Raw genomic sequence first — 12,378 nt, 5'->3', positions numbered from 1 at the left:
AAGGCAGGAACAAACCCCAGACAGGGTGCCAGCCCACCGCAGATATATATATATATATATATATATATATACACACACACACAAACACTTCCTATAAAGTATGTATTTAAAATCTTCATTCTTCTGACCATATGGAGCATAGTGAGCACTACTTGCTGGGCCCTCCAGGGATCTGCTGACAGGCATTTTCCTTAATGTGAAAGAATGCTCTCAATATCCTGTGGTCTGGTCAAAGAGGGAATAAACAGACGCAGGACAGAGAGAGTGAGGTACACTGGGATCCACATAAACCTGTCAGTGACCAATAGCACACCTCACTGCCAATTTGACTAGCCACAAAATACCACTGTAAAAACAGTGAGGACGGAGTCAGGCTCAAGCATGTTATAGCAGTGAGCAGCATATGAAAATTCATCCAAATGAAAAGTGCTTCAGTAGTAGCATACACCTGAACACAGAGAGCTTCCATTACTCAGAATGAGACAAAATATTTACAACTCTGAAAATTCAGGGATCTAATATGCTATTTACAGCTGCTTCCAGAGCAGAGTCTGTGTGACCCACGGCATGGGTTTGCCCTGGAGACATGCAATTTTGGGAATTCTTGTGCTCCAGAACGCTGCCAATTGCTGTCTGCAGGTGTCCACTTATGGGTACCTCCTTTTCCGAGGCTGAAGCAGGCAGCTCCTTAGAGAGGGATATAGTCCTAAAGGTCTCTGTGGGTGTGGATACATTTTTTTGCTCCAAATGTGGATCATCTTTAGAGCATGAAGAAACTGGTTCTTCTTTTTTTGCCTGGGTCAGGCAGCAGAAGTCCTCAAGGAAGCCATCTGAAAAAAAAATCAAAGAAAGGCACAGAGATGACAAAAAATATATATATATTTAATTTGGGAATCAACTACTAAGAAAGTACATGCCTCACCTGGATCCATGAGAGCAAGGCGCTTGTCTCGGGTCAGGTTGGCTCTCTCTTCCTGATTGAATGTTCTGTCAATCATGACCATCTCTGAGGAGGGGTTCAATCGCTGTAAAAAAACATAACAACATAAAATATTTGACAAACAAGAGCATATCACTCAGTCCGTCAAGCGTGTTTGTTTAGCCAATGGCTGAGCTGTTCCAGTATCACATCCAGATATTTCTTAAAGGTTGTCAAGGTTTCTGCTTAAACTACATGACTCAGTACTTAGTTTCAGGTGCCCACAACTCTTTGAGTTAAGAACTGCTTTTTGGCATCATTTCAAAATGGCAATCCCTCTTAATTTCCACATCTTCAAGTACAGGATTCACCATTATGATAAAAGAATTCTGCTGGATCTATTTTATCAATGCTTTTGAGAATTTTGAAGACCTGGATCAGAACCCCATGCAGTCTCCACTGTTCAAGATTAAACAGGTTTAATGTTCTGAGTCCTTAAGCCCTTTGATATACTTGGTTGCTCTACTCTGCACAGCCTCAAGTGCTGTTATGTCTTTCTTGTAGTGTGGTGCCCAGCACAGTACAGCACACAATACTCCAGATGTGGTCTCACAAGTGTATATACAGTCTGAGCAAAAAGTCTCCCTTGATTTATATTCAACAGTTTTTATTATATAACCTCACACTTTATTTGTCCTTTTAAATAGCTTCTATACATTGTTTAGATAATTTTTTTCAACATAACATACTAAGTTTGAGAAGCACAGATACTGCAAATAAGAGTAAGAGCCAAAAGGCAAGAGGCAAGCACATACCTTGGCCTCCTCCAGGAGCAGCCATCTGTACTTGTTCAGCATTGCCTTTGTCCTCAACAGCACCTGCTTTGCAACCGCTTCAAACTCTTCATCCACTTTAGTAATCAAAACAAAGAAACACATATTATACCTCAGGTCAAAACACCCCTTCATCCTCTCTTTAGCTTTCAAAAGTCACTCCCTCTAATACCTTTGGTGAACTCTTCTTCAGAGGGCAAAGAACCTTGAAAGACATGATAGGGAAGAAGTCTGCGAATAGCGTCATCTAGGGAGGAAAAGTGAGCCCTGTCTGCAGTTTGGACAGAGGCTTGGTCTTTCTGTAGCTGCTCTAAAATGCTATAATGAAAAGAAAAGCAGTTAGTTAGGGCTCAGAGAGGACTACAGAGGAACTCTTCAAGCAGTAACAATATCGACACCAACACTGAGTTCCTCTGAAACTACGCCAACTAACTACCTGAATCTTCCATTTCTCCGGGACAGAACATGGTTCTGCCCACTTCCGATTAAACAAGCAGAAGGGTACTCACAAGGTGCTTTTTGTTAGCTGATGAGATGCCTGTCTCTTCTTTGCTGCAGAAGCCTGAGAACAAATAAAAAGCCTATTTTATGTTCATAGTTCCTAAACTAAATGTTCATGATGCTGCACTGTTAGACAGTATGATCATATCTATTTCCTATTTCTTACAGTATGTCTGAGCAAATAGTAATACTGATTTCATTAGTAAACAGTAAATAGTAAAAACAATAGGAAAGAGTAACACTGGTTTCATTATAGGCAGACTGACCAGAGCAGTTAATGATTCTAGAAAAAGTTATCTAAAATAAAACCACAGTTGAAATCAGTTTCAGTTAGACCAGTATAGAACCTGACTGAAGTAAGCTACTCACAAATCTAGTTTGACCTTAATTTTTCAATAACCTGGGGTGAGCAACAGCAGTCCTACAATACAGTCTGGTGTTTAATCAGTAACATCACCAGTCTGTGCAAAATCACTAATGGCAGTAGTCTGAACTTGGCCCATACATACTCATCCTAGGATGACCTATCAGTAACTCAGTACTCTGCTGAACTGGCCATAACAAAATACATTTATGTTAAATTGTGGTTTTCTAAGATTCGCACCCGAACACTGTGCTGCAGAATGGAGTGTCCAGCCACTTTGTTGGGAGGTCCATTCTCCACAAGTGGTGCAGGTCCCCCTGAGCTCTTCAAAACTGAAAGAAACACACAGAGCAAGAATGTAAGTAACTGCTTCTTCACCCTTTATATCAATTGCCCATTACTTTTCCTCAGGTTTTAACTTTATCAATGTTGGCTTTACAGTTTCTGGCAAGTGGTCACAGATGCTATACTCAAGAAAAACTTACGGAAATTATCAAAGTGGTACACTGGTTAATATATCTCTGATGGTATCAGACCAATGTAAGTGAAGAAAGTCTACCTACGCTCTCATGGTCTCACCTTTTTTATTTAGGAGGTTTGACATGTGTCCTTGTCTAGGCTCTTGAGGCTTTGAAGAAAGTCCTGGAGAAGTCTGCACTTGTGCCTCTAGAGTGACCTGCTGAGCACATAAAGATACAAACAGGATGGGTGAGACTGGGGAAATTTTGAGGGAAATATCTTCAATATAGTGAGATCTGAGGAGTAATGTTAGAATACATTTAAATCGTGTCTGCATGTTGTTCAATGCAAGTTTTACTTTAGTATGAAAGACATATCTATATATTCATTCCATAAAAAAATTAATACATTGATTCACTGCACTCAAACCTCTCAGCTAACACACCATACACATATACATATATATTTTTAACCTGCATTTTTTACAGTTTCATGCCAATAGGTGGCAGCACCTGATTTACTCTGTATTTTACAGCTGATCTGAACCTACTGGGTGGGGATATGGGAAAACTGTCTGGGACCACTAAAGCAATCAGTACTTCAGAAGCTGCAGAAGAGTTTCCCCTGAGGACGAATAAAGTATCTATCTGTAGAAAAAGAGTACAAACTGGGGTGATATCTGACAGGTCCCTAATGATGAACGCCAATCATCTCCACTGTTTAACTTAAATAGCTACAGATTAGGTATGGCAAAACATTCCAAAACAAGCAGAAAAATATGTGGTAGTGAAGCAGAGTAGCTAAGGCTTTAGACTTCACACCCTGAGGCTGAGGGTTCAAATCCCATTGCTGACACTGTCTGACCATGAAAAAGTCACTTCACTTGTCAAGTTAAGTCAAGTTTGGTAGCATGCACTGGTACAGTGCGTTGCCGTACCCACCACACGATGAAACAGCTTGGGATCCCGGTTGGCAACCCCTCAGGCAGACACGCAGTCCAGTCCCACGCTCCGGAAATGACTCTCTATCTGCCGCAGCCAGGTGTTACATGGGTGACCCCTTGGCCTGGTCCAGCCACTCGGGTCCCCAACAATGAGGATCCTATGAGCTGGATCACCCTCGGGGAATCACTCCACATGTCCATAGTGCCTTAACGGACGCTCCCTCACAATGCAGGTCATGTGCCTCATTCGGGACTCCATGAGCAACACAAAGTCAAACCAATGGTACCTAAGGATTTTCTGGAGAGACACAGTACCAAAGGAGTCCAGTCTCCGTCTGAGGTCACTGGATAGCGTCTATGTCTCACAACCATATAACAAGACAGGAAGCACCAGGACTCTAAGACTTAGACCTTTGTCGTTCTGCACAGATATTAGGAGCGCCACACACCGCTTTCCAGCGACCTCATGACCCCCCCCATGCTCTCCCAATCCGTCTACTGACTTCATAGGCAGAGTCACCAGAGATGAATGTCACTGCCGAGATAAGTAAACCTCTCAACGAGGTAAACACTCTCTCCAAAGACAGACACACTGCTGATGGCTGTGCCTAAGAGGTCATTAAAGGCCTGGATCTTGGTTTTTATTCAGGACACTCACAAGCCCAGACACTCGGACGCCTCGCTGTGATCTTCACGAAGTCAATGAAGGCTCTGAACTTCACTTGCCTGTGCTCCAATTGAAAAAACAAAAGAAACATAACCAACTGCATCTCTCAAATGTTGTAAGTTGCTATGGATAAAGCTGTCAGCCTAATAACAACAATACTCAATTAAATAAGGACAAAACAGTGGCACAGCAGCACCACCAGGACAATGGGATTAAAACCTATTTCAGAGACTTTGCAAAGTTTGCACATTTACACTAGACTCTTACAAACTTTCAAATGGTTACAACAGTTTCCTCCAATATCACAAGAGCAAATTAGTTTGAAATGTGGTTATAAACTGGTCTTTTACCAGTGTGTGTGTGGGTGTGTTGATTCTTGTGCCTTGTAATGGGATGGTGCTCAATCCAGGGTCGTTTTCTGATTAAGGCCCAGTGCTCCCAGAACTGGACTAATCAGATTTATTCAGTGGATAGAAAAAAGGAAGTATAGAACATTAACAAATAAATATCTAACAAGTGAAGGAACAAAATATAGAAATTATAAACATAAAATACTGTACAAACATAATGGGGTGGAGGTACAGTATAATGAGAAACATGATATGAACTCAAAAGGATTGTTCCCTTTTCGATCATCAATTTCAGCACTTGGTCTCAGTGTGGATTCTGTAACACTGGGACGTTGGACATTTTGCTACCAGTCAAACTGAAGGATGAGTCAACAGCACAAGACAAACTAAATCTAGAGCTGCACTGATGAGCATACATGCCGACTGATTAGTTCTCAGTGAAACTCCACCATTCTACAAAATAAACCAAAAGTGATCGCGCACAACCTAAGCCAGGTAAACCACACACTGAGTGAATTCTTTGGGGGCACCCTGCCTAAATATTCTTACTAAGGACATGACAACAACTCTACAAACAACTAAGCAATATATCAAATTCTCTCTGACTGATGTATAAAGCCATATGAGGTCTCTTACTCTACAATGGACTGGCACCCCATACAGAGCAAGTTCCTGCCATTCACTTACAATTGCTGGGGTATGTTTTCCTCTAGGGGGCACTAGCTCCCTGGTTGGAATATGTTTTTTTTAATTGCGGCATCTTAAGTAACCCAAAACTATATAAATATAATATTAAAAGGCGATACCCCTCCCATACTGATACGGCGGTAAGAAATCACATAAGAGAAAATAACATAGCTTTCTTTAATAACGATTTACGCATTACTGACGAGGAAGCCAATGACAAGACTATCACCTAGGCAGGATCTTGATATATACAGTCTTGCATTTTTTATATATATGATACATTATAAATATCATACGGTTATTAACTTATCCATAATCCTGTTTGTGATCCCATTTGTTCTCCTCTAGGGGGCGCTAGCTCCCTGGTTGGAAAAAGTTTGCAGCGTCCTAAGTAACCTGAACCTACAGTATATAGATATAATATAAAAAGACGATACCCCTCTCTTAGTGATACAGCGCTAAGAAATCACATGAGAAAATAACTTAGCTTTCTTTAATGATGATGTTGATAATCATCAAATAATGATGATGATAAATCGTCATTAAAGAAAGCTAAGTTATTTTCTGTTATGTGATTTCTTACTGCCGTATTACTAAGGGAGGGGTATCATCTTTTTATATTATATCTCTATAGGTTCGGGTTACTTAAGACACTGCAATTACAAAAGAACTTATTCCAACCAGGGAGCTAGCGCCCCCTAGAGGAAAACAGGGTAGGACTTGGCTCCCCACAAATCCTGCCCATACTAACATGGCTGAATATGAAAACAAATATTTTTTATTTTTTGCTATTTTTGGCCTCCCACACTGAAATGGCATTTTCAAACACAAAAACAAATTTTTTCAGAAACACTTTCCAAAGTGTATAAATTTGTTGTTGCAGTGTGGATGGGGAAGGCGAAGTTATTTTTTAAAATGCTGATGTGTGATTTTTAGGCTATCAGACTCTGAATTCTGTTTTGTTGTGATAATGCCCTTGTGGCCCCCTCATCTTTACAGCGAGGATTATAATTTTGGAACTTCTCTGCATTAGCTGATGAAAACTGCATCAAATTCTATTCTCTCGATATCTTTGGCCACCTTCTGCTTATTTGCAACTTTTAAAAGCAGTTGCACATTGTCTGCCCAGATAAAAGTCGGGTGTTCTGTTTTCTGAAGGTGCTCTTGGTTTTCTTTATAGTTTCAGTATTTCAATAAACTTCTCATTTGCTCTGTAAACAAAATTTGCTCTTAGCTGACAAACCACATATGCACAGTCATTAAAAGTTGTACATTTTTAGTGTTTCTGTAATAATCTGAAAATTCCACTGTGAATAGAAAACTTTTGAAATGAAAGCAGTGTTTTAAATGTATCCCAAATAGTATGGACTAAGCAGATTTTTAAAAATGGGAACAAACCCCCACCCCCCCAATTCAAGCTCTAATCTATTGAACATACGAGATCCTACCCCTCCTATACATTCCTCGAAGACAGTCTGAAGATGCACCATCTCAACACTCCTTAGTGAGGCCCTATCTGATTGTCTCTTCATCTCACTTAGAATAATATCAGAGAGGCTCAGTCCACTGTCTGTTCACACTCTTCAATGAAGCACTGCCCAATCTGTTGTCTTCACAAAGATCGTGTCAACTCTTTACAAAACCATCACTGCCAAGCTGTGAACTTTTACACTACAAAATGATTTTATTTACTTCTTAATCAACATTTGTACATGCACCCCTATTAGGAGTCTCGTTGACTGTAAAACTTAGTAAGGCCCCTTCTATCTCCTACATACAGGGTGTCCCAAAAGTCATTATACACTTCCTTTTTACTATTTCATTCCAGGTATCATTTGGAGAGACTTAAGCCATAAGCATATGACAACTTAGGCGTTGCAGTTTTGGCAAACTAATCATTCCCTTACCCATGGCACCCCTCCCCACTTTGCCAGGTTAAGTCAGAGATTTCCAGAACATCAAGTTTCCTGACCGATGGATCGGTCGAAGGGGTCCCCTCGAATGGGCTCCGCGCTTCCCTGACCTTACACCTTGTGACTTTTTTGTGGGGCTATATCAAAAGCAAGATGTATGCCACTAAGCTCCGTAACCCGTCACAGCTTGAGGAAAGAATCCGCACGGCCTGCAGCGAGGTCGGGGAAGTGATGCTGCAAAACGTTAAGAGAGTCTTGGGTCCGAAGGTGGCTGAAAGTGGTCAAAAATGGAGACATTCATGTGGAGGTATACAACTAGTCTTCAAGGCATTGGAACGTGATGGCATGCCTAGCAAGTAAAACTGCAACGACTCCTTTGTTGATGCAAGAAATATTAATAAACTCAGTTTCTTGTGTACTTTTTAGGAATTAATTAAAAGTGTATACTATGATCCCCTGCCGATCGCGGAAGTTACATTCCAGACCCATCAGCGATAGGTGAAAATCCGCGATATAGAAAGACTATATAATAAACTTTTTTTTATAGTTTAAGCCTTAAAATACCCCTCCCACATGCTTTAAACACATGTAAACTTATTAAAACACACTTTGTAAACACTTATGATATGTGGATGTTGGGCTAAGGATATGAGTAACATAATAATATAATAATAATGTTGCGTACCATCGATTCATTCAGGCCGTAATGGCGAGCGACGTCCGCATAACGCTTTCCTTCCCTTCTTAGAAGATGCAGGACGCTTGGGAGCCATTGAAGGGCTTAAAACAAAACGAAAAGTTCACAAAAAGTTTGTTCACAACAATCGGACCACAAGCAAGGTAAGCGATACGCAGAGAACTGAGATGCGTCGGGGACCGATGCTCTCTGTGCTTGAGATATTACACCACGTTAACAGCAGCCAATCAGAGCCCAAAAGAATGAAAATCAAGCTATGATTGGTTGAGTCTCCTCTTTCAGCTAATAACGGGCCTTGTAAGAAATCATCTGGGTACTGTAACGCGAAACTCTTTGTCTACGGTAGTGTACAATGCTATTATATTTAATGATTTACTGTATTGCTTAAATGTTAGATATGTTCCACAGAAAAATTGGCGATATAGCGGGGGCACAATAGCTGAACCGCGATATAGCAGGGGATCAATGTAGTGACTTTTGGGACACCGTATATGTCTCATAGATTTGCACCATCCAATAAGCAATTACTACACTCGCTCACATTCTGTGAAAGCTCCTCAGCAAGGACTCACTTATTATGCAACAGGTAAGTACTGTTACACATCAGGGAAGATTCTCTGCTAGTCATTTGCTCCATCCTCACTCCCTTACAGTAATTCAGATAAGCAGAGTAGACATTTCATCTTAAAGAAGTCATAAGCTTCAAGGTAAGGTGGTAATACTCACTGATCATGCTGCTGGAGGGTGTGGCAAAGTGTTGCATGTTGGTTAGCACAACTAAGAATTTCACTGTACTCAGTACATGTGACAACACTGATCCTATAACATTCTTGGTTGGTCTCATTAATTATGTTATACTGAACCATGAATATCTTGCTTAACTAAAAACAAACTGCTCAGAGAGTCACTTCCTAATCTATTTTTGCATCTTGTTAACCAACATGTAAAGTACACACCTGGTTCTGTCCAAACTGCTGCTGCTGCAAAGATGAATTATCCTGTTGCTGGTTGCTGCCGACAGGGATAAGGAACTGATGTCCTATGCTTTGGGGGCACTGTTGCTGAACTTGTCCCTGTGAAAGCAGGATTGCTGGGAATTGAAGCCCTGAACTGAAGGTTGAGATTGAGTTTCATAGCTGCTAGGGATGGGGCTGTTGGACTGTACAACAGCAAATTGGTTTTGGATCTGCATGCCATGGATGGTCCCTAAAGGAACATTTGCTCTGACCTTGGACATGTCCGGTTGGGGGGCTGCTAGGTGCACAACAGCTGGTGAGACTTGCTGATGGACTATAAATTGACCCCTAGGTGACATAAGATTCTGCCCAGCAATCAGCTGCACGGGTGTGCCATGCTGGGGGAAAATGGATTCCGAATAGGGAGTGTTACTAGAAACTTGTGGAGAAGGTTCAGAGGTTTGTCCAGCCTGCCCATTCAGTGTTTGCATTCCTTGGCTTGCGTTGCTGGATGTAATGGGACGGGAGGTGGGGAGAAGAAATTGGTTGTGAGGCAAGCAGGAAGGGTGCTGGTGTATGCTACTTGTGATGCCCCCAGGGTGGACAATCTTGCTCATCCCTGGCTGGTTAATAATACTGACAGTCATTTGCTGCTGGTCCATTTGAGATGAAGAGACTGGAACAAAAGGGCTGCTCTGCTGTTGTACACCCACACTATTGACACTGTAAACAGCATGCCGACCATCCACCATAGGCTTGGGCTGAATGCTGATTGGGCCTTTCTGATTTCCAAGGGGCTGTGATGGAGTCCTCTGAATGATGATATTTTGCAGTGGTAAAGCGGTTTGCATTTCACAGCCTTTAAATGGCAAACTCATATGTCCACTTAGTGAGTTGTTAAAGATATTGCCACTGCCAAGGTTTGCAGAATTTGCCTGCCTTTGAACAAACAGCCCACTACCTACATTAGGAGATGACGACTGGCCATGCTTGAGAAGAATCTGGGAACGATCCAGATGGTTTATTGTCATTACTGAGGGCTGTGTGTTAAAGGAGCTCAAAAGCTGAATGGGCCCACCTGGGTTATTGTTGTGTGACTGCACACCAGAGAAGGGTGGGAATTGAGAGAGGCCCATGTTACCCAAGTTAGTGGTGTCATTAGCTACTTGTGTAGCAAAGAGGTGACCAGGGCTGAGACCTGAAGAGGACTCCAGAAACGCCTCCTGCGCCAATGTCTGTTCTGTGATGTTGGCTTCCTGCAGTGACTTCTGCAGAATGTCAAAAGGTTGCTCCTCCCCCAGCTCTGTCTCTGTCCCTGGAGAAGAGCCATCTTCCTCCAGAAAGTGCAAACTGTTAGATAATGGCAGACCCTCTGCACCAGGGCTGCCCAGATGCTTAGTCACATCCTTCAGGGTGGTGCTCTGTAATCAAAAGAGAGGAAAAAAAAATTGAAAGCAAAAAATAATTGATTCATGCCAAAGGTCATCCATACAGCTTTCACACCATGACAAGGAAGGCTGGGCTCACTACAAAAGTGACACAGCGTCACTCACCCACTGATCCACACTCTGCACATGACACAACAGAGGCCTGAATGAAAGTGTCCCTCACCTGTCACCTCTTCCCTACAAACAGACACAACAGAGCAATGATTTAGTGCTGCTCATATTTCAGTCCTCTCTCTGTGACTGACACCACAAATCCCCATTTCAAAATGGCAGTCACCCAGCCAGCCATTCCTTGTCATGAGAGTTACAATGCTGTCTTCCCTGACTGGCATTCTGGTTCCAGGATTCAAAACGATGCCAGTCCTGGTACTTACAGTTGTACTAGCAAAGAAAGAGCTGGCTGAATTGAATGTGGTCCGGTCCAAATCCTCTTCATCAATCTGTAAAACACAGCATAGGGATGATCACCTGACCGGGCCTTATCTAACGATAAATTACTTTATAGTGTAATAGCCCAAGTCCATAGCAAATTGCAAGTGTGCCAGTACTATTAAGGGTGCTTTTTAAACCTTCTTTCTTTCAGTCATAAGGCAGGAGGTGCAAGTTTTAAAAACTGACTTACTGCTTTTCTGCTGGTGCCATGAAGGTAGGCATTCAGTGCCTGCACGTCCCTGGAGGAGAGAGAAAACAATGATGAGAGAGGAAGAATATGTCCATCTAAACAAATCAGCTCCCATCACATGATTTGCTCATATCTTAGTACCACATGAATGCAGCTCCTTGGTATTTCTAATGACAAAGTCAAAATTCAATCCATTATTGCCAGGAGCAATTCTGATGAATGCACTTGGTGACCAGCATAGGAATCTGCTTTGGCTAACTTACCCAATAATGTCTAGAAGCCGGCGGTCATCTTCATCCTCCATGACAACTGCAAATGTGAGAAACTCTGTTAAAGGTGACCCAGCTGTTGAATTACCAAAGTTTACATCCCTTTGTCCCAGCTGCTTAAAACATCAGGCAGCAGGATGGAAAGCAAAGGAAGGAGCCATCTTCTCTACAACTAATATTTACCTGAACCTGTACTGTGCCATCATACCAGCAATAAGGCTATTTGTGCTTAATGTGCCAGCACTGCAGCAGATGTTCTCTATACTTCAATTGAAGTAAAATGGACAGAAAAGTTCAAAGACATGTGCTTAAAGCTGACAGTGTGTCTACAAATTATATTTATTATTTATTAAAGGTCAAAGACAGGAGTAAGAATAATGCTTACCGAGACCTAACAGCCACATACCTGTCATTCACGTGTGCACGGTCAGACATTTTCTAGATGTTTTACTCCTTCCACACGCATCGCCCATTAAACAAACGCCCACTGACTCATCCATTGGTGTCCAGTCTTTTTAAGACTTCATGCTCTGTGGAAAAAAAGTAAGAACACAAAACAATATTATTCAATATGACTAACAGTTGGAGTGAAGATGCTGGCTTGTCATTATGTAGTACACAACCTGTACAAACAAGTGTCACAGAGAGTTCTTCTTCCTATACAAGACATTGAGCAAACAGCTTTACAAAAATCAAACACCTCCGTCTCAATAAAACCCTCCACAAAACAATCTGCTTGGTTTCACCTTG

General features: G+C 41.8%; 1 protein-coding gene across 1 annotated transcript; it reads right to left on the bottom strand.

Moving 5' to 3' along the window:
* Positions 1-354: 354 nt before the first annotated feature.
* Positions 355-12,158, bottom strand: bicral (BRD4 interacting chromatin remodeling complex associated protein like). Its single transcript, XM_039738225.1, is given in 13 exon segments — positions 355-830; positions 923-1,025; positions 1,735-1,829; positions 1,925-2,070; positions 2,262-2,314; positions 2,858-2,949; positions 3,197-3,296; positions 9,290-9,374; positions 9,377-10,710; positions 11,112-11,177; positions 11,360-11,408; positions 11,623-11,668; positions 12,035-12,158. Coding segments are annotated over 13 exon segments (2,499 nt in total). The 5' UTR covers positions 12,042-12,158; the 3' UTR covers positions 355-507.
* Between the last annotated feature and the right edge of the window lie 220 nt (positions 12,159-12,378).

Source organism: Polypterus senegalus, chromosome 16 (assembly GCF_016835505.1).
Source record: "Polypterus senegalus isolate Bchr_013 chromosome 16, ASM1683550v1, whole genome shotgun sequence".
NCBI classification, from domain to species: domain Eukaryota; kingdom Metazoa; phylum Chordata; class Cladistia; order Polypteriformes; family Polypteridae; genus Polypterus; species Polypterus senegalus.
This window is presented reverse-complemented; position numbering and strand designations above follow the sequence as displayed.